The sequence below is a fragment of the Mercenaria mercenaria genome, unplaced genomic scaffold (assembly GCF_021730395.1).
Source record: "Mercenaria mercenaria strain notata unplaced genomic scaffold, MADL_Memer_1 contig_4486, whole genome shotgun sequence".
Classification (NCBI taxonomy): domain Eukaryota; kingdom Metazoa; phylum Mollusca; class Bivalvia; order Venerida; family Veneridae; genus Mercenaria; species Mercenaria mercenaria.
Genome location: NW_026462717.1, coordinates 40,239 through 64,145, shown reverse-complemented (window position 1 = coordinate 64,145; position 23,907 = coordinate 40,239). Strand labels below are relative to the sequence as shown.

The 23,907-nt window shown below is 34.4% G+C and overlaps 2 protein-coding genes across 3 annotated transcripts in view; one reads left to right on the top strand and one right to left on the bottom strand.

Moving 5' to 3' along the window:
• Positions 1-256: 256 nt before the first annotated feature.
• Positions 257-23,104, bottom strand: LOC123543646 (synaptogenesis protein syg-2-like). 2 transcript variants are annotated; one of them, XM_053535110.1, is made up of 12 exons: positions 22,944-23,104; positions 18,675-19,034; positions 16,868-17,215; positions 15,962-16,246; positions 13,051-13,338; positions 9,935-10,213; positions 9,195-9,488; positions 5,522-5,830; positions 3,406-3,702; positions 2,639-2,779; positions 1,368-1,401; positions 257-656 (listed from the first exon to the last, which is right to left on the bottom strand). In XM_053535110.1, exons 1-12 carry the CDS (start codon positions 23,011-23,013, stop codon positions 482-484), a joined length of 2,880 nt encoding a protein of 959 aa, XP_053391085.1. In that variant the 5' UTR covers positions 23,014-23,104; the 3' UTR covers positions 257-481. The 2 variants fall into 2 exon arrangements, with proteins under 2 accessions (XP_053391085.1, XP_053391086.1); XM_053535111.1 differs by lacking the exon at positions 2,639-2,779.
• The window catches only part of LOC128553911 (uncharacterized), a 51,237-nt gene continuing 34,192 nt past the window's right edge, over positions 6,863-23,907 (top strand). The window contains exon 1 of the mRNA XM_053535112.1: positions 6,863-6,990. The gene's annotated coding sequence lies outside the window, so the exon portion shown is untranslated. The remainder of the gene's footprint in view (positions 6,991-23,907) is intronic.

Sequence of the window (23,907 nt, the reverse complement as noted above, 5' to 3'; positions counted from 1 at the left end):
CGGGGTGGAAGGGCTGTGTGGCAGAATACAATGACATTATAACCCACGATGCAAAATATTCTTGAACCAGTACATTAATTATGCCTCCTATTTTAGTTAGAATTTCAGGTTATTTTAATTCTTTTTCAATACATTTCAGAATTTTTTGATAAATTTCAAAGTGGTCTCTTAATGCAAGTGGTCTCTTAATAGACGGGGTACTTTTAATAAAGTAAAAAAACTACATTGATATACAGTTTCAACAAATTAACAGCTCTGCACAGCATTGAAAAATGAAAGAATCAAGACAAAATAATGTCATATGTTTATATTTACAAACACAACTACTGGCCACTTTTCAATGAGTTATAAATTTACCATACCTTCAATAATAAGCTAAATGACTGCCCGGTAGGATATTTTAGTTCATGTAACCCGACCTATAAAACACAATAGTGATAACTAGGTGTTCTTTTTAAAGTTACTACTTGTATTTGGTGTCCTAAGAGACTGCACTGATCACATTGTACGTTGACCTATCATCCCTTAACTGTTCCTCTAATGTTGTATAGTCGGCAACTCCCATAATAGGTGCATCCTCTAGCGTGTGACTGTTCTGCTTTGTTTCACTGGTGTTTGGTGTATACGCTAAGTTAGCATATGTCGACGTATTTCCCCTGCAATAAAGATGTTGACTGAATCTAAATCAATTGCAGAAAGTATCATTTAAGATGTCACCTTTATCAATAAACTATAAATGAACACGAGTTCTATTGCCCTGATAGATTCGATATAGCTCGACAGGTGGCAGGAAACAGCATAGTTTTCTGCCGTTAGTGTGTATTTGCCTAGGTTCAAATTTACAAATACTAGTAAGAGATAACTTATAGACTGGAGTCCATATTTTTGTACTTTAAAACAGTAATGTATTATAGAATTCATGTTTCAGTGGAAAATATTTAGCTTTAGCCTTGACCAATACATTATAAGATAGTGGCTTGCAGATGCAAATACATGCCATTGTTGAACAAACTTAACGTAGAACTATCGTTTGGATGGGGCCTTAGGAAAATTTACATAGTGAATAAACATCTGGGATGATACAAATGCTTGAGCTTATTTTCAGTAGTAACAAACCGTTCAGCAGTTGGTACTATCATTTACAGGGCCTTTTCTGCATAGATTTTAGCATAGGCAAATTGAGCTTTTTTGTCATCAGATTTACCGACAGGGGAAAATTATTCAGGGTGTGCAAGATCGAAAACTGGATGTGAGACATGTATTGCTGGCCATTTATGTCAGGTTCTTAATCTTTGAAACAATCTTTGATACACAGAATCAATGAAGTTTGATATGCGAAAAGTAACGGAGCTTCTATGGTAACTTACGTATTATCAGCCACGGAACTTGAACTTGGCTGTCCTGAAAATATGGTCTTAAACTGTTATTTATTGAAAACGTTATAAAACAAAGATCAAAGATCTAATGGGAATAGTCATTAGAAGTTATAAGTTTCTTAAATATAGTTATACCTTCCTTAGTATCCACATTAATAATCTGTCACTTGCCTTAAAGACAATTCCTATAGTTTTTTTTTCTTTCATAGACTTTTTCTCAAAATTCATATATATGATAGGAAAGTCTTTGCTGAAAGCAATGAACAAATACAAACAACGGATCACCGGGCTTGTTTTTTGTGAAAAATTGTTTTGAACACACTACTGTTGCTGAAACTGCTAATGATGTTTCAACATTTTCATAATTTTATAACAGTTTTCATAACAACTCAGTAAGGTTTATTCTTTTTACAGATTTTATTGTATACCTTTTTGATATCATAGTCATATTTGTAATACTTTATCATTACAATAACGGGTACAAATGAAAAAAAAAATCTTGTTTCATATTTACTTCTGTGAACTTTTTGCAATGAAAGATACTTAAAAGAAAGATTTGTTTTTAAATTTTGAAAGAAAAACTGTTGTATAGACTTTTTCCTGTTTTCCTTGTGTTTAGATAATTTTATTGTGAACATAAAAATGGCCAAAAATGTATGGGTCAGCAGGCTAAACTGTATGTTAAGACCGCTTGATACAACACCTGTTCGGACGAAATATGGCGCGAACCTGACCAAATTGATTATGTCTACTAGAAGTTAAAAACTGTTTTAAAAAATCATACTAAATGATCTGAAAGGAGATACTGTCTTATCAATACAAAGTTAATTGTCTAACATTATATGAACAATACTGTCTTTGTACTAAAATGCGATGTCCAAACACGGCAATAAATGGCAAGTTGCATGATACATGTCAGTGGATCCACACCGACTAAAATTAAGGCCTCAGAGCGACTTTTCCGGCTCTTGATGTGGCGGAAGGTCAAAGTTTCTCCAAACATTGTTTCATGCACGAACGAAAATCATTGGCCTTTCTTTAGCTTGTTGGATGGCTGTCTCACAAAGTTTTATACTCCCCAGGCATAGTTTCGAACCAAATCAGTGAATGGCAAGTGATTACAAATGAGCGGCCACGGAGGTCTCCTTTACCTTTTAATCTCCGACTATCAAAACTATCAAAATATCTTATTATGATATCAGAACAAATATGTCAGTACTACAATCATGAATAAAATTAATATTTATATCAATGCAAACAACCTTGGTTTTCTTGTTTTCGCTTAAGCAATATTGTAACACAACTCGCATAGCCGGCTAGAGCTCCAATAACTATTCCAAGAACAACGCCTACGATGATTGCAGTATTGCCATTTTCATGGTAGTTACTTTCAGTCGGTCCATCTAGATAAGGGAACATAATGTTCAGTCATTACAATTTAATGTTATTGGAATACCACACAGATACGTAACATATAGTTTTTTACGTTACCGTGACTGTTTAATGTTTACTTTTTCACAGATAATAGAGATTAACAAAGCAATACTACTATTGTGAAGCTATCCTAAGTATATATACCTCACACGGTAAGTATGGACATTTTCTTTCACATAATGTTATTTCATAAAATGTATTATCATTGTGCCCTATGATTAATAAATCAATTTCGGCAGTGTACTTATTTTAAATAAGAGGTTGTAAATTGTCTGTTCAGCAGTTATATTAAGATTAAATAATGTTCAGTTGAGCAACAGTCATATTAGACATGTGTGAAAGTTGTTCCCATTCAACATTTCAAAAAAGCATTAAAATGTTAATGCTTTAAATGTTAAGATTTGTAACAGTGATTTGAATTTCTAATAAGAATAGTAAACTTATCATGTATTTAAAGATCGCTTACCTTCTGCAGATGTATTATATAGTTATATCTATACATTAAAGAAAAGGTCAGCCAAACATTTGGAATTACAATGTTCTAAAAGCTGACTTAAACTATAAAAATATATCATTTTACAGAAGTATATAATACCTTTAGTCTTTAGGAGTAGTATTTCGGATTCCGAAGAATTACCCCATTTGTTTGAAGCATAAATGGCAACCTGGTATTCTGTTCCCTTTGATAATCCTGTTACGGTGTAAATTATTTGTGCCTCACCGGTATCAGAGACAAGAACACTCTTCCAGCCGATATCAGATGATTTCTTGTACTTCAAAATAAATACTTGTTGAGGTCCGTTCTCAAAACCTGGCTTCCATTGCACAGTAAATGTTGTTTCGGTAACTATTTTCTGTAATGTTTTAAAGCCAGTGGGATTCGCGGGTTTATCTAAAAGAATTAGTAGAACATTGAAGCATTTAATAACAACGTTAACTTTTGTTTTATAAAATAAAACGTGAATACCGATAAGTTTTATTTTTGTGTGTATACTAAAGCATATAATTTTTTTGTCCGAATAATGTAACAATCACTAAATTGTCAGTAATAGATCTCTATTCATTAGAATCGAGTTACACAATCAAATTTAATTCAGAGATGCTTGATTTTATAGGATTAGAGCGTCGAACTTCTAATTTGGAGGTCGGTGGTTTAAATCAGAGTAAAAACGGACTTTGGTCGCCTGATTAGAAAACATCATATTTCACATTATTTACACTGCCTTACCTGAGCAGTTGTAAATAGAATGTGTGTGAAGTTTGCACGCCGCTTACGCGTTTTTATCAAAGTTATGTACTGTCTGCTCTAAGGCTGTGCCACTATTTCAACTTGCTTTGCGATATTTTCGATTTATACGTTATGTACTTTGTTTTTTATGTTTCTGGTTCCATTTTCCTTTACCCCATTCCCGTTTTATGCCCTCTCACCCCTCATATTCCTCCCCGTATATTTCTGACCCTTTGCCCCACCTTTTTACCACATCCTATTTTAATACACAAGTAGAATTTTTTTATTAAAGTCATCTCATCTAAAAAGGATATGGTGGCTTATGAGACACATACATGTAATGAACAGCATTACTTTCCGATTACTATGAAACATTTTATTTCGCATGGTTTCATTGATATTTGAAAAACCTGCCTACTGTATCTTTCAATTTCAGTTGGCCAACTTTGCGGTGTATTTTTCTGGCTGTTTGCTGTGCTCAATGCTGTCTAAGGGTCTTCTCTTATATTTTTTTTTTTTTTTGTAAGAACTTTTTCTACAGTCAAATTAAGATGAATATAACTTGTAATTAAAACTTTAAAATAATCATTAACCTTTACCCTGCTGAATTTCTAAAATGGACTGGTCAATCATTCAATTTTGGCAGTACTACTTCTTATTCAAAGGGGTGTTCACTGAAAATTTACTGACTGAATAGTAAACAGAGCAGACATTGATTAGACTGCATGGATGTGCAGGCTGATCTTGGTCTGCACTGGTCGCAAAGGAAGAATCACTTGCCGCCAGCATGCTAAAGATTAAGTTTGTGAAACAAAACATTGTGATTCTTTGCTAGGAGTATACTGACGATAATCTTGTAGATGTGTAAAAACGTGACAAAAATAGTAATCCAGTTCAGTGAATTGGTATCTCCGCCGAACGGGATAAAGGTTTTACACTTAAAAAGGTATCATATGCGTACAAAAGCACGTAAATGCAACTGGATTTCAGTCTTTTAAAAGCTACTCATCGAAAATCATTTTGTAGAAATGATCTTGACAAAGACAGAACAAATTGGTCTCAATGAAAGCTATCTATTTACCAGTTCTGATCTGCTTCCCTCATTCCTATCTAAAGTTTTCGTAAGAAAACCACTTTTCTACTTTTAATAATGATAACTATGGATTTTAGATGAAATGATTGTTCAGCCGTGGTCACATTCATGTCAATACACTTTTAAATAAAAATGAATAAATCTTAAGTTACAGATTTTTTGTTATAATATTTTCCATGGTTTTATTTATTGGAGACTTATAAAGTCATTGTATTGTAAAGTCTTAATTGTCTAACAGAAGAAAAGTCGAACTGGTCCATTATATTTCAGAATAACTTCCTAACATACAATATTTCATTTACGGTCTTTCCCAAAATTATAAGATATGCAAAGCATTTAACAAGACTAGCCTGTTTTATCATTTATAAACTGAATTAGAATTTTTATTACCTTCAGGCAATAAATTAAATATCCACACATGGTTTCCAATCGTATTTGTCACAATCAGGTTGTACTTTCCATACGATGTTTCGTCGACATCTCTTACTGTGAGATTTGACTGTAAGCCTTCACTGTCAATCTGATATTCAGCATCGTTTATCAGTGACATCCATTGCAAATTATTCCATTTGGACCATTTGAAGTCCTTTTTTGTGGGCTCTGGATATGCAACTGTTGTGAAAGTTATTACTGCTTCTTGATGTTGAGCAACTGTTATATTTTCCTTTAGCTGGATGAATGGAGACGGTCGAGGCAAACCTGAAATAGTTTAACATTTGCAGAACTATAGTCAGCGGACCACCAAAGGCGAAAAGCGGTAATTACACCGACAAATAAACATACAAGAATAAACATCTGATGAACACACGCTATTCTTAAGACCTGTATAAATACATTGTTTCGTTTTGATATGTTACATCAAAAAACCTTTAAAGGTGCAAAATAAAGACAAATGAGTAAACATAAATCTTAAAACAAGACTACACATTTTGAAATATACTACTAAACATTACGATAACCGTGCAATATTCCCTTGATATCAACACATGTACAGAAAAACGAACAGTATTTTTTTTTATTTTCTTAGACTGACATTTTGTCCTACTTCCGTGATTATGGCTTTTCCGTAATCAGGTCGGAAATTCTTCGGGATCACGTGATTCTAAAATTAATTCAAACGAATATCCGTTTAAAGACGCGCGACAAATAACTGTATTTCAATGATTATACACGATTTGCATGAAAAATATGAGATGTACAAAATTTTAGTTTCAAACTGACAGTGACATTTATTAGGCCAAGACAATATGTTTAAATTTAATGTCTAAAATGTTATTGAATAAATGTAGCCATATGTACATAAATCAGTGTATTTAGGTTAAGTTCAATCACATTTTGTTTCTACAGTGTAAGATAGTTATTCATTTATATTCTTAAACTATGCTGAAAAGAGATTAACTGAAAAAAATTTGCAGATGAAGTTGTGAAAACTTATTTATTCTGGAAGGGCCTAAATTGTCCTCCCAAAAACTTGTAGTATAGCTGTATATTACCTGTATTACAAGAACGATTTTCATGAATTTTTTTTAGTAACAAAAATTAATTAATTCCCTATGCTAAGGTTGAAAAGCTCACGTTGTCGTTTGGGCATATAATATATTTTGCATCTATTTATAAATTATAGCCTCGTTTCGGATGATTCTTCCGAAAAAATCCGAAGATGCGCGACGGGTTCGTAAACAGTCGGAAAACATACTTTCGGTTTGCAATAGGCAAAATAATTTGTTTATTTGTTGGTTATTCTTGAACATATTCAGGACTATTTGATCAGATACAATGCAGTGGATCATATTTTCAGTAAATGGGAAGTCTCAGCTCATATAAAACACTCGTGTGGGATAGTAGCGGACCTACAATTTGTAAGTAAAAGTTATCAGTTTTTGATCAATTTTTGTTATTCTTGTTCAACAAATCTTCCTTTTCTATACATGAATACTTTTCGACTACTTTATTTATTTAAAGCATGATACCTCCAACATTTTCATATATATTTATACACTTGTTGCTTTCATGTTTGGGTACTTTCGAAAACTTTATTTATAATAAAATTTTCAACTTGTAAATGGATTTTTAGAAGAACGCAAACAAACAAAATTATAGCAGATTGATTGAACATTTGTTTTTCGAAATAAACATAACCTTCCTGAAACTCACTTAATAAGGATACAAATGGCCAAGTGTGTAAGAGTGTAAGGGGAATTCTATTATTAAATATACTGAATAGGTTCCGTAATCTCAAGGAGCCAAAACTAGTCCAAGTACGCGGAGGGACAAGGCACTTAAAAATACAACAAGGCAGTCTGAAAGACAGCTAAATCCCCCGCCACTGCTATGGATAGTGAAAGGGTAAAACCTTTGATTTTAGCTGTGACCTTGACCTTGAACTGACATGGCTGACTCATGAATTCTGCACAACGTCTTGATGAGGTGATCATTTGACCAAAGTTTCATGAAAATCCTTCAAGGGGTTTAGGAGATACAATGCTGAAACCTTTGACCTTCAGTTGTGACCTTGACCTTGAGTTGACATGGCTGACTCATGAGTTCTTGATGAGGTAATCATTTGACCCAAGTTTGATGAAAATCCTTCAAGGGGTTAAGGAGATACAGAGTGGACACCAAATGGAAGGCTCAAACCTTCGACCCTTAGTTGTGACCGTGACCTTGAGCTGGCATGGTTGACTCATAATTTCTGCACATCGTTCTGATGAGGTAATCATTTGACCCAAGTTTTATAAAATTCCTTCAAGGGGTTTAGGAGATATAGAGCGGACACGAAATGGAAGGCTCAAACCTTTGACTTTCAGTTGTGACCTTGACCTTGAGCAGAAATGACTGACTCATAAGTTATGCACATCACCTTGATGAGGTGATCGTTTGACCCAAGTTTGATGAAAATCCTTCAAGGGGTTTAGGAGATATAGAGCGGACACAAAATGGAAGGTTCAAACCTTTGACCCTAAGTTGTGACCTTGACCTTGAGCCAGCATGACTGACTCATGGTTGTGCACATCGTCTTGATGAGGTGATCATTTGACCCAAGTTTTACAAAATTCCTTCAAGGGGTTTAAGAGATATAGAGCGGACACAAAATGGAAGGGTCAAACCTTGACCTTGAGTTGTGACCTTGACCTTTAGCCGGCATGGCTGACTCATGGGTTCTGCACATCGTCTTGATGAGGTGATCATTTGACCCAAGTTTTATAAAATTCCTTCAAGGGGTTTAGGAGATATAGAGCGGACACAAAATGGCAGGCTCAAATCTTTGACCTTGAGTTGTGACCTTGACCTTGAACCGACAAGGCTGACTCATGGGTTCTGCACATCGTCTTGATGAGGTGATCATTTGACCCAAGTTTCATGAAAATCCTTCAAGGGGTTTAGGAGATATGGACCGGACACGATTTTGTTACGGACGGAAGGACGGACAGACGGACGGAAGGACGGACGGAAGGACGGACGTAGACCATTCCTATAATCCCTCCGCCACGGCGGGGGATTAAAAAAAGTATTGCACTGTTACAAGTTTGGTAAATAAAACCGGTCTATTTGTTTGCAAACAAACAGCTATTTGAAATTTCAAATTTGGAAACTTGACAAATAAAGCCTGCTCTTATGATAGTTAAATGCAGTCTATGAGTAGGTTAATTAGAAGCATATACCAAAACAAAGAAATTAATAGAAGGCGTATTAAATTATGCAACCCTCTTAAGCGTCCCCTTGCTTCGGCTTAAGCGGAATTTTATTATCAAAACAGTTTTAACAAACATCTGCAAAAGCACTTACAAAACAACTAGTAAACGTTCAACGAAATAGGTTATGAATAATTGTCTCCTTCATCGTACTTCATCGTACTTTAATATGGAATTACTTTATTGTATGATCTAGAACAAGTAAAAAAACTATTATGATGATATGTATTTCGTCTTTCAAACTGGAAGGTATTTATATAACCCGCGAAAGATAAAGATACATTTAAATCTGTAGTTGTTGCATAAAGAACATAAAGAATAGATTCAAGGTGTTTGGCTACGTCTTTGATTTATAGATATTTGTAACTTACATTTAACATACAAATGTAGCTGTTTCACTGACTGTTTGTAGTTGTGTTGATTGGAAGCTAAGCATACGTAAATACCGGCATCTATGCAAGTTGCAGCAATGAGTATACACTCTAAAGATTTGGTATCAACGACACGCAATAACTCGTTTCCATCAGTTTGAAACTGCAGAGTGATGACCGACCCAGGATTGCTATCGACATCGCAGTGTAACGACACTGCCGCACCTTCATTTACTGTAACTGATGTTTCACCAGCGTAGTTGCTAACATAGAAGTCTGTCACTGTTGCTCCGTCTAATATAAATAATAAACTTTGAAAATGTAAGGAGAAAGGAGAGTAAAAGACAACATTGACGGGACTGAAATATAAGTATGAGAAAGAGATTAATGACAGAAAATAAAATATGTAAAATTTCTAGCTCAAATCATGACAAAATCAAGAGAAGTCTGCAGCTCAGTGTGTATAACATTGCGCCAATTAAGATCAACAAACTTAAAAATAATGGAAACCCACAAAACTGTCTACCTAAGCAAAGTTTTACATTTCATTTTGTAAACGTGTAACAGTTTACAAACGTGCCTATGGTTTTCTTAAAATCTTCATTTCATACATTTCATATTTAAAATATTACTTTATAAAAATATTATGCGAAGTGGTTGAGAATTGAAAACGCTATAATGTTTGCTTGACTCACAAAAAAAGTATTATTTAAAAAAGAAGCTTCGAACTGAATACTTACATAAAACATTAAGATAAAAACGTTTACTGTCCGGCGTGGTACTTGTTTGTGTCTGTCCAGTTTGTTTCATTATGTTTGCCACTTCACAAGTATAAAACATGCTATCGTTCCTTGATACATTATTTATAGCTAGATCTTGTGTTCTCCATTCTCTACCCTCAGCTGCTCTCCATATAAATATAGTTTCTGGTGGGTTGCCAACTGTAACTGGGCAAATGATTGTCAAAGACGCTCCTTCGGCAATACTTCTGTTCTGTAGATCAGCTATAACAGGTGGATCTTGTAAAATGTATAAAGTCTATTATTTCAAGTGATACTGAATAATGTAGTTGTGTCTGTTCACATCTTGATGCAAGAAGTTGGTGATAGACAAATGTGCAACATTTGAAACTCTTTTGTAAACATCACGTATGTACGCTGAACATGTTTCTCATTCTTAGTTCAATTATTGTAATAGGGGGCAATTATTTATTTAAAGACAGTTCATGCATGCGATTTTCATTGTAAATGATTATACACTATTACAGGAGTTTTCAGATGATGTCATGCAGTGTGTTCTGTACAAACGTATTCGTTCATATATCAAAGCAGAATTACATTATCGGCCGAAACCAGAAGGAAATCCCCCTTCAACTATAGCACGTGTCTGGAATAAACGATATTATCATTTGTAGCTCGGAAAAAAATGCAGGAGGATATTAATTATATCCCCACAAAACGAAATTTGGGGCGTATACGGGAGTGACCAGGTTGGTCGGTCTGTCTGTCCGTTGGGTTTCATGGTTTCCGGATAATAGCACATGAAAGGCTTTGCAGATTTAAATACTATTTGGTACTCAGGTGTAACATCAAAACGTACAGGTCAAGTTCGACTTTGAGGTTGGTAGGTCAAAGGTCAGGGTCACAGTGAGCCGGAACAATTAAACGGTTTCCGGACGATAACTTTAGAACGCTTTGGCCTAGGATCATGAAAATTGGTAGGGAGGTTTGTAATGACCGACATATGGCCCTTAATGATTTTGAGGTCAGTAGGTCACAGTGACTCGATACATTTAAAAAGTTTTCAGACAATAACTTCAGAACGTTTAGGTCTAAGATCACAAAACTTAATGGGGAGGTTGGTCATCACTATCAGATGACTCCTATTGATTCCGATTTCAAAAGGTCAAAGGTAAGATTGACCCGGAGCATTTAAACCGTTACAGCATAATATCTTGAGAACGCTTGGGCTGAGCATCATTGGCTTAGTTCTGTGACAAGGCCATACTGTGGGGGTATAATTCGTCACTCCTGTGACAACTCTAGTCAGTGGCGGTTTATATTTTGCTTTATTTTATGACTCATTGTCATTGGTCGATAACGTGCCACATGGAGGTACACTAAAAGTGGTATTCAACGGAAAAAAAGATATATTTTTGAAACAAAATTTAACGAGCAACTATTTTTCAAACAAACTCGCGCGCTTTACGAAATATGGATCTGTGGAACACAGCCAATCCATATCAACATTGCATCGATGCACCTTGGTATGATCCATAGATTTGGATATTTACTTTCTCATTTGCCAATAATTGTTCCGTAAGTTCGCGGACAGCATTGTTTCGACATTATTTTACAGCAACAGCTTAAGGATAAGTAGCGTGACACGGCCTAGCGGTGGTTAGTGCATTTCTGACTTAAAACAATTCTTTTCTTGGACATGATGCAGGCTCCATTACCACAGATCCCCTCTCTAAATTCCAGTTTGTTTAGTTCTAGCCATTGTTTTCTCCTCGTTTAGAGAAAAGTCATTTCTGCTGCTTTCCATGGAATTGCACATAGTGCAACTTTGAAGGTTCCATGTGCACCGCCGTATGCATACATCTACGGATTATGATATAATTATATTCTGTGACTTATAACATGACTGTGTAAATGTTGTGTTCTGCTCAACATGGAGCTAGAGGGCGTGGATGCAAGCTTGCATTTCCGCTGCCCTCCTTGAACGGAACGGGCTCAATCAAACCGAAACTACAACATTTTTGTTTATGTCGTGTTGGGCGACCTGTGGTTTTCATTTTTTTTATTTTGAAATACAAGCTTTCCTGACAAAGCACATATACTTTCATTAACATATGGAGAAAATGTCAGATTCTAGCTGTACGGTTAACCGTGCAGTACTTTGCAATCTAAATTCAATTCCACCTTTTTGATAAAGTGAAGTTTCAATTTGGCAAATGAAAAAGTAAATATAAAACATATTTTGACCGAATAATATCTTAAACTGATTTAATAAAAGACACAAATAATTCTTATATCTAATATTTCAAGCCTTTGGTTGGTTTAGCCAAAACCTTAAGACACTCATTTCATCATTTTTGTATCCACGTGCAATATTAAAATTGCTTCAGTGCCGAAATCGGTATCAGTAATATTAAATGAACGGAGGTCATTTTCTTTTTAAAAGAAAAATAAAACTTATAATTAGTCATTAATTTTCCTTAGTTAGACAATCCGACCAGCATTACATTTTAATGCGGCGTTATATTTTCCCATAATATGAAGAATGGTAATAAAATGTTAACACGTAAATTATTCCAAATAACGCCTTCAAATTCATTTAAGATATGTAGATCTCTTAAATCATAGGCAAATATCTCAAAAAATAAGTGCATGGACATAATTGATAATTGTAAAAAGGTTTATCACAATCCACACTGGTAAAACATTTCTGTTCTCAAAAACTAATATTAGAATAGTGATGTTCCCATATTTTTCCTTTATAAAAACCTTCGTTTGGTTCAGATTGCAAACAAAACTCTAGCACATGACCGTATATTTTGTAACTGCCAAATTTTGAAGATTTGAAAAAAAAAACAGGATTTAACAAAATTCTACATTGTATACACGATTTTGTTTGATGGAGTATATTTATTAGCGTTATTTCTTGTACACGTTTTATGTGATCTTGGCAATATTTGATCAACAAAAATATTACATTTTATGAGCCATTAATTCTCAAAGCGGCTCCGGACGTTATATTTCAACGTTCACTGCCATTACTCACACGGAATTATAAGCAGTCATGTTTCGTGTCAGAAGCTTATAATACATAACAATAAATGTTATATACTTACATAACACTTTAATATCTATAGAAGAAGAGTTCCTTCCAGCAACAGTACTGTCAGTTGATGGATCCATAGAATTCTGTACATCACATGTATACTGACCATCGCTCTGTACTCTGTTTATATTCATAACTGAACCAGATGTTGTAAGAGTATTATGTGTCCATGTGTATTGAATCTGATTTGGATTACCAGTGCTGCTGCAGGTAACTGACACAGAGTTATTCTTGATCACTTTAATCGTTCCGGACACTTCAGTTGACTTTATGTAAAATACTGGTGTTGTAGGTGGATCTGTAAAATCGATGTCATGTGCAGTTAAATAAGTCACAGTTCTTCTTCGCAATGCCTAGTATTTTATTTAGTGTACACTGCAACGGAGTGCAAGTTCATGTTTTATGGCGAAATAAATGATTATTATTTACTAATAATTCGCAATACAATTTGGAGTTTATTTGAAAAGCACACTATCATGCCCTACAATTTCAAAATACAATGTGTCAGGAAACGAGTTATATGGCCCAGGGAAGTGCATACGCCTTTAATATCTTGAACAATGAAATGGGTCCAATCTCTTAGGTGACTATGTCATAGACTAGCTGACAAACGATATAGAATGTCCTTTGTTAAAACGTGTAGCTGATGAGACCATATATCCCATAATATATAATGACTCGTAAATGATTTCAATTATGAGCTAGATACTTCAGGGATCAGGTAATATTCAGCTCAATGTTTCAACTATCAACCTTCAACTAATGAAATCAGCTCAAACTCCTATAGACTGGAGATACTATATTTGACGGGCCTTTTTGATGAAGTTCCCGTCAGACAATGTCTTTGAACAACAACGTACGAGTCCTATCGGATAAATGCTCAACCTGTGTCCTCTCAATTAAAGCTGCAACTCCGTGTGTTTACCCTGACTCCTGGATGTTCAGCGCAGTTATGCTATTACATGTAGCATTCAACTACACTACCGTATAGGTATAACCCCGATGCCTTGGCTGTACTTCGCCAATAACGCTGAACCTCGTCTATAAGCTGGAACTCTCCTACTATCTCAGTAGATTACCAAACACTACGTCTCTGTCTCAGCTTTACGATGCTCAGCCTGTATTTGCTAACGTCGTTAGCATTCAACTACCCTTAAGGTAAAACTCCTATGCGCTGGTCCTATAGCTCGAAACCTTGTTGAATTTCTGCAACTCTTCTTTAGTCTGTGAAATTCAAACGTCTTCTTTTTAATAATTTATCCGCACTGACAGTGTAGTTGCTATAGCCTCCTTATCAAGGTACTGGGATAAATTATTAGTGAATCATCGATATGTCCTCTTCTATCGCTGGATACAGAATGATCTATCTGTCATCCATCTACCTATTTATACCCTAGCAGAAGTAAGCTTTGATTGGTGCTATTTATAGAAGTTGTTTCTGACTGGTCCAAATCTGTACATAGTATTTCAAAACTGGTACTTGCCTTAGCAAATTATTGGTTCCCTTTAACTATTTTATATAACATAATGTGTGATGTTGGGTTCCAGCTAACACTATACTTAACCCAAATCGTCAATAAATTACCCCAATCCTATTATCTACAGCAATTCAACTATAATTATAGCAATGATAAAGGAGTCAAGCACTATCTGTGCCCACCTGCCACACGAGCAATATATCAAATATACAAATTATTCTGACACAATGAATGATCTCTAGATACCAAAATTGCGATTTGTAATTAGATTTGTCGTCCACAACATAACAATTAATCAATATTTCAGAACCTCTACTGAACATCAGTACAAAATGTAATCTCATAACCTTTAAAACTGGACATTCTTTATAATAAGTGGAATTTAACTGCATAATGTATGTGCTTCAATAGAATCCGCGAATAACTAATGCCAACGTCTGCGTTCACATGTTTGAGCTTGATAAATTGAAATTGTTTTTAATTTCATAGATATTAAACTAGATACGAGTCTACCGCCCGCCCGCTTAGCTCAGTAGGTAAGAGCGTTGGTCTACGGATCGCGGGGTCGTTAACAATTAATCAATATTTCAGAACCTCTACTGAACATCAGTACAAAATGTAATCTCATAACCTTTAAAACTGGACATTCTTTATAATAAGTGGAATTTAACTGCATAATGTATGTGCTTCAATAGAATCCGCGAATAACTAATGCCAACGTCTACGTTCACATGTTTGAGCTTGTTAAATTGAAATTGTTTTTAATTTCATAGATATTAAACTAGATACGAGTCTACCGCCCGCCCGCTTAGCTCAGTAGGTAAGAGCGTTGGTCTACGGATCGCGGGGTCGTGAGTTCGATCCTCGGGCGGGGCGTATGTTCTCCGTGACTATTTGATAAACGACATTGTGTCTGAAATCATTAGTCCTCCACCTCTGATTCATGTGGGGAAGTTGGCAGTTACTTGCGGAGAACAGGTTTGTAGTGGTACAGAATCCAGGAACACTGGTTAGGTTAACTGCCCGCCGTTACATGACTGAAATACTGTTGAAAAACGGCGTTAAACCCAAAACAAACAAACAAACAAAGATACGAGTCTGATAATTTGAGGGGTTTTTATTGGACCTGTATGGCAGATTCAACCACTTTGCAGTCTACAAGTTGTGTATGTACAACATGTTTAAATTTCACATGTTTAAATTTTCCCATTAATTGCACGATATATGGAAAAGGACACATTGCCCATACAAGTTATACGTAATTAAAAGCTGCTAAAACTACTAACAAGCAACGTAGAAGTAACAAGACAGACATCAGTAAGTCAGACAATGTCGTATAATCAAAAGATGCCACCTACCAAAATATTTGCCTAAATGAGTAAACATGATACTACATGCAGTATCTATAGAGAAAACTGCTAATTACCCAATAATGGTACCTACATAGAATATGAATTTGGATTGAGACGGATCCATTTACAGCAAAATGTGATGAATAACATGAACATGTCCTGTCCTGACCACGTTTAGCTATCCATGTTGCCGTTTTTGAAACTTCATCAGTAAGCGTTATGTCAGATTTGCCTTCATTATAACAGTTCCATATCAATTTTGCAAGAGGATTTCCACCACTGACCAAGCATGTCAGCTGTCCTGCTGTGTTTTCTATAACACGATATGAGAGATTGTCTGTAAAACCTAAAATCTCTGGTGGACCATCTGGGCCATCTATAATATAACAAAAATTAAGAAGTTTATACGATACCAGTTACAATGTTATTAACCGACAATTTAACGGATAATTTGGCAGTTTGTTCAAAGCTTGACGATAATATGAGAAACTTTAAAGGGATTGGCCTCCAGATCGTCCGACAAAACAGAAGGCTTTAAAACTTAATTACTGACAAACTATATTATGTCACGGAAACGAATGAGAATTTGCTGTTTTTTCAACTTTTTACGATGAAAATCGAAAAGCGTTGGAAACGCTTTAATCAGGTAAACTGTCTCAATTATAGATATCTATATTTTGAAGTCATAATTCACTAATTGCGCTATAGCGCTATTGTTTATGACGACGGGAAAATATCTTTATTGCCACGGGGTTCGATTATCAACGAGATCATCTTTTTTCTTGATTTGAATTTTTATAATATTTTAGAAACAAAAAAACTCATATTCTAATGTTCATAGCATGACCAAACTTGAATTTGAGAGAAAGATTATTTTTAGCCAAATATATTGGGCATATTTTTCTACAAGAGAATTTATTTTTTAATTAAAATACCCTTTTACTATTTACTTATTCTATTGTTATGTTAATTTAATATAAAAGGAAATAATACTTACATAAGACGTCCAGATTTGGTTTCTGTGTAGAAACTAAAGACGTCTGATCTGAAGAACTATATGCAGTACAATAGATGCTGATCCCGTTGTCAAACTTTGATGGAACAAACGTCAGTGTACTTGTTGTTTTAATTAAATAATCACTTGTATTACTATACGATGTCTTTATTGCTGATGTTATTTCAATATCGTCACTGGTAGCACTAGGTGTTCTCGAATCATTGTACCATTTTACTGTGGGTTCTGGTAATCCACCTGATGTTACACATCTAAATTGTTGCAACGTGTTCTCATTTATAGTGAGTGTACTTGTCAGTGGAAGCGTTAAACTAACTGATGAAATGAAAACTGCAATAAAACGTTAGTTTGTTATACACGACTGTACAGTCAAATCAGATATTTTCATGGCATTATAAAGGTTCACTTAAATAAAAATTTGAACTAGTCCGCGTTGTAGAATATTTGCGATATATGACCAACTTGAAATATACATGTATAATGTTTTCTGTTTAAATCATAGCGCTTTCGGACGTACTTATTTTCGCGTAAAAGCGAAAATAAAAGTCTGATTTTTTTCAGTATTTTCATTTTGATACGGTTGTGATTTCTGTTTAATCAACAACGGAATTACTTTGTACAAAATCAATCACAAAGTCGACAGCTCTATAAGAAGGCTCCTGTACGAAAAATGGACCTGTTTTACAGCTGTAAAACGTCTGTAGAAGACCTGTATTTTGAATTTACAACTGTAAAAGACCTGTAAGTGGAAAACTGATCAGAAATACAGTTAAAGTTTTCAGGTGTAAAATATGAAGGTCTCAATTTACAGCTGTAAAAATTTTACTGTTGAAAGTTACAGCTCTAAAATGGTCATGTCTCAAAATTACAGCTGTAACATTTTGGAGGGAAACATGAGTACTGTCAGCCATCTTTAATGCATTTTGGCGGGATATAACTGAAATTCACACAGACATCACATCTTGTAAAATTTTGGAATTTAAAGCGGTATAGAGTAAGTACAGATGTTTAATTATCCATTATAGTTGTAAAAGGACATGTATAAGTACATACATTAACTATTTACTCTATACTGGAAGCCGATAAGTTTAAAAGAAATAATTACAAGATTGTCATATGTTTTCATGACTGACAAAGAAAGTTTTATAAACAAGATCTGCATATGTTGTACTTTGTATCCTACTTTTGAATTTTGCTGTTGCTATACTGTAATCATACCACATATATTTTACGTACTAGATCATTTATTTTGCCATTTTCATAGTAATTGCTACCTTATCTAGAGAACTGCAATTCATCCTAAAACTTTTTGCACCTCTACTTTCGTCCCTTAAAATAATACCCTCTTTTTCAATACCTATATTTCTACAGCTGTAACTTTTGAGCATTTTTACAGCTGTAACTTTTTTTCATTTTTACAGCTGTAACTTTTTTTACAGGTGTAGATCATTTGCATATTTCGACTTGTTTTACAGTCGTTTGACAGCTGTAAATTGAAATCTAAAGCTGTAAAATCAATATTGTTATATAAAATCTACAGGTGTAAATTTGGTGTAAAGGTGTAAAGCATGTCTGTTATTTTGAACAAAAATACAGGTCTTTTACAGCTGCAAAATTTCGTACAGCACTGGACTTACATTCCTAATGTTATATGTCATAAAATCAAGACCTGATTTCCAGTAAATAATTGCTTACTTCCAGTAAAAATCACCGTTGTGACTTTACAATTGAGCGGGTTGCAAAAAACACATTATCAATTATTAAATATAATGGAGATTTCATAACTTACCTGTCACTCTTGGTTTAACAATATTGCTTCTTATAAAAGTAGTTGAAACATCAGGTACTTTAACTGCACAATTCCACTCGTCATTTAGGTTATTCCTTTTTACATGCTTAATAGTTAGTGTGAAAGTTTTAATACTGACATCACAGGTATGGTTGTAAAGTGTTGCATTTGGTCGATATAGATCTTGGCATGATCCTCCTGTGAGTGTAAAAAAACCTACGGTGACTGAGTTCACAGTCCATACAATATCCGAAACACTTTGACTACCACTGTACATGCATGTCAATGTCTGTGGACTATTTTCAGCCACTATTGATGGTGATAAGGCAAGGTTTAACTCTGTTTCTTGAGTTGTAACAACTGAAATGATAAATCTGATATTGAAAGATTATCTACACAAAATTTATTAATATCGTACACAGACAATAAATCACGTCTACTGAACACGATACGTATCTACCGAAATAAAAAAAGCTAATAAAGAATGTTACTTAATATACTTTCAATAGAGATGGTAGGACTTGAACCTGGACCCTGGTAGTTCGGCGTCTAACAAATATGTACAGTACCTTATCAGATGAAATGCAAAATGTCGTGGTTAAGGAGTTAGCTGACCGCTAAACATAAGTACGGAAAGGATATTTTATCCCTAGTCCTACTATGTGCATAAACCGAGTAGATTTATTTCCTCTCACTTGAATGTACCAAGTAAAACGTTGTTGTTGTTGTTTTTTGTTTTGTTTTTTCATGAAAGTTAAATTTGTATTCAAGTCTTGAAAATGAAATACAGTTTACTTGTGAATGGAACAGAATCTGATTGAGATAGTTAGAATGTTGCTTGCCTTTTATTTTCTGATTTACCGGAAATCAGAAAATTCTCATATTTTCGTTGTTTCTTTTTTAAATATAAGGCAATATTAGCGATAAGTAAATGGAGAAAACAACGGTGGTCACATTTATATACATATGCAATATCATTTAAAATATGTATAATTGTTCCGACCACATAACAAAAAAAAAAAAAAAACGTCGCCGGAAACCGAGATCGATCGGTATAACAGGAGGAAGCAGATCTATTTCTTTATCAAACTAAGTACTTTAGATTGAATTCGCAAACATTTCTTTTTGCACGAAATTAAAACATCAATATGAAAATTTTGTGCATATGCAGGCGTGTCAGTTAGATCATAATAGAAGGCAACATCCAATTTCCCCGCCTAATTTCTAGACAGATTTGGGACGAAACAGTTGCAGCATTATAGAAATGGGCAAACTTCTTAATTGGCATAAAAACCTGTATCTCTTCTTTATGCTCATCTCATAAATAATCCCGTCCCATAAAAAACTACCACCATATTCTCTGATTTTTAGATAATTAATTTTACGCTGGTAAACAGTGAAGGAAGTGCAAGACACCTCAATTTCAGTTTTTTTTTTTTTTTATAATCTCTATGTATAACCTGCAGTTAAAAGTTGACATCTACCAAATATGGTATTTAAATCAAGCAATACGAATGTAATAGTAAGTTCTTTCGTTATTGGCAGCAAAATATGTACTGGTTGGGAACCATTTTCCGGACACATTTTCCGGACACATTTTCATATTTCGGCTCCATTAATTCCTAAAAAAATATTTAACATAAATGAAGTCCACACTGTACAAACTTCAGCTCCTTCCACATCCGATGTTGTAATCAGCATCGCGTTGTGACGTAAAATATGGGTTTCGATGGGCCTAAAATGGGGTCACTAAAATAAGGTATTTTTCCCGTCAGGTAAACCAGTTTCCGGACAAATATTTTGACGGTGTTTTGTTGTTAATTTGATACCAAAATAAGTAATTAAACTATTTCTACACATTTCTTAATCATTCATCTCTTCAAAATTGCACATGAAACATAACCCGACGTTCAATAGCAGCTACGAAAGCAAACCGAGGTTGACTCTAAAAAACTCGAATTTCGTCTTATAAGAATTCTTGATAATTCCAATAGAAAATAGAATAAAATTAGTGCAAAAATCGACAGCCCTGCATCTTATGTAACATTTAGCGTGAAATTAAAAGTAGAACAAGTTATCAGCAGACAATCATTATGCAGTTTGATTATTTCTTCCACACTTGATACCTCGGCATGTGTGAACTACTGCGCATGCACAATGCTATCTTCATGCCCCGTTAAGACAGAAAGTTGTTTTGTAAACGCAGGTGAGTTATCATCAAAAACCCAAACATTATACAGCCTTATAAAATAGTGGTTTGTTGTAGACATGAAGAACAAACATCTAAATGTTCTAGATAAAACAATTACATGAATAACAACGAAATAAAGCGGATAATGCATGTGTCCGGAAACTGGTCCTGTCCGGAAAATGGTTCCCAACCAGTACGGGATTTTGTAAGAACCACTGAGATATTAAGCATAAAACGTAATGAGACCGATCGCGTAACAGAGGCGTTGACCACTACATAATAATTATTGCGTAAATGAAATATTAACTGGTGCTAGTTGCGCTGCATGTGTAATATAGACGGATTCAGCTCGACTTTTTATTATGTTTTTCTATTAATTTTTTTCTTAAAAGCGCCGCTTTGCAAAAGGTCAACTTAAAGACACCACATAGAATATAATGAGTGTCTCTCCTGTACTGTACACAATATGAAACTGACCATCATAAAATGTTAGCATCTGGTTGATTCCTTCAACTTTATTGAAAATAATTGTAAAAAAACGAGTGTCAAAATTGGTTTAGTATTTTACATTCAAATAAACATTTAATGGCTGGTGTGTCAGTATCTTCCTCTGTCAACCGTGAGTGTTGGTTCTAATCAAAGTGGAAGTTGGTCTACTTCAAGTTTCACTTTTAACTGCACCAGTTTCAAAGTAGAATCTTAGTTTATTATAGTTTCTTACTAAACAAAAAATCTAATGTATCAGTCTCATGACGTAAAAATCTATTGCATTGCTTAGAGATCAGTGCGTGATCACCCCTTCGTAAAAGAAAAGTGCGGCGGTATTAACAATGAATATAGATATTTTTTAAAAAGTTGAAACTCAATGTGAGAGTAACTTAGTCTCACGCTGATTTATTCTAAAAATGGTGGTTTTGATGGGATTATTTTTCCAGCAACATTTTCAGCATGACATCAGGTTCGGCTCACAATTAAATACGATACTGGCATGTAGTGTGTAAATCGCATGTGAAAGTGGTAAAAATCACCGACCCAGAGCACTTTAAAGATCTGAATCGTACAAACAATTTGGTTTTGAATTTAAGTTTTATTTATTTAATGCATATGATACAGCATTTTACTTGTTAATTTGAATCGTTAATACAATTTCCTTTCTATTCTAAAGCAACCATACTCACATTTTGTGGTTACCTATTTTGTGCAACAAAACCCATATTTCTGTTCTATATATAAACGACGGAATAGATATGAATGTTTTTATCTTGTTTCCGACTTTGAGGTACACATGTTTCAACACAATGCTGACAAATTTGTTATGGAAATATGTATAGAAATTCTATGTTCTGAAATGTTTCACTTATATGTTCTGAATGCTTTCTGACAAAGATGGTAAAATACTAAACGTAGCCTACCAGTTCTTGCTATATCTCTTTAAAAACTTTAAAAGTTTTTATTCTAATAAAAGCAAACATTTATGCTATAGTATACAAATAGTATAAAAACACATCATAATTATGGTCCACAGTAACGGCCACATTTGTTTTTGTTTCATTTCCTTACATAATACCTAGTCCACACAAAAAAGTTTATGTTTACCCCTGTAAGTTAGAATGACCGGCATAACTGTGTTTTACTGGTGTTCCAAAAGGCCGTAATATCACAGTAATGATGACAATAACCTAAATTCTTTATAATGAAGTCACACTCTATAAACGACTGTACTCCCCCTCTTCCTGTTGCGACCGATCAAAACAATAAGCTGATCGCTAAAAGTTGGAAAAAAGCTATTTAAAAGTGATTTATGTGCTTTGTTGGTGTGTATATTTATACTTAATTGGAAGCTGAATATGATTTGTTTCTTTATATATATAATGTGTTAGTATGATTACCGGTAAAAATCATAGCAAACAGGAATAGCAACAGGAAGAGGGGGAGTACAGTCGTTTATAAGGGGTCCAGGAAGTTAATTATATCTGTTTGCCTAAAATAGAAATATCAAGCATATGTGTGCAATAGAATAGCGTAGTGTATGTTTGTTAAAACATATTAAATTGATGAAAATAATTTACTCAAACTACCTTTCAAGATAATACATATTCCAAAGTTTACGATAACAAACATCCACTTCCACAATAGCTTCGCTTCCATTATAAAAATATTAAACAAAGTGAAAAAGGAAGTAAACACGTTTACGACAATGTTTTTAAATAAATTGCATATATTTGAATGGTATGATTAACATCCCAAGTAAAGTCGATCTATTTTGATGAACTTCCTGGTTGCAAGATAATTTACACGTTTTCTTAAATCAAATCAATAGATGTTTTTATGCAAGATAAAACTGCGCTCAAGTCCATGATTGACAACAACTCTATATGAATAAACTAGCACTTAAGCCAAACGCTCGCAAAGGATTTTGTATTGCAATTGCAACAAAGTGACAAATAAGCATGCTATTAGACATTTGAAAAAGTCTATCTTCTCCGTAAGAATATATTAGTCCTAATTATCAATCTTGATTCTATCTTATTTTAAACACCTGCCGATCGTAAGAAAACATTACATAATTGTGCCCCGCCTTTTTCGAAGGAAAACAGTGTACATTGAAATCATAGAAATAGGCTGCGGCCTTCCGTCCGTTCTTCCATCCTTCTGTCCGTCCGTCGGTCCAAACGCCCCTCACATTTCTTGTCTGATCCATAAATCTGCCATCAATAAAGGGATTTTGAAATAATTTGGCATAAATGTTTCCCATAAAAAAAAAAACAACTTCTCAGGCGCAAGACCCAGACCTTGGCTCGAGTTCAAGTTCAAGGGTCACATTAAGAGGTTAAAGGTTGACATGGTCTGTTTCCTGTCCGGTCAATACCTCTGTCATTCATCAAAGGGATTTTATATTATAATGTTATTAATCAAGCAATTTCATATTGGCCTTGTTATTTGTCCAAGAGTTGTCGTATGGGCCCGAGGCCAAAGGCCAAGGGCCAATACGACTGCCCGAGGTCAAATAACAAGGCCTATCTAAAATCGCTTGATTAATGA

Coding starts and splice junctions, on each gene's coding strand:
- LOC123543646 (XM_053535110.1), bottom strand. CDS start 23,013: ATGGAAGCGAAGCTATTGTGGAAGTGGATGTTTGTTATCGTAAACTTT. Junction 17,216..18,674: donor TGTTAAACCAAGAGTGACAG/GTAAGTTATGAA, acceptor GTTTTATTGCAG/TTTTCATTTCATCAGTTAGT. Junction 9,489..9,934: donor TTTTTATCTTAATGTTTTAT/GTAAGTATTCAG, acceptor TATTTATATTAG/ACGGAGCAACAGTGACAGAC.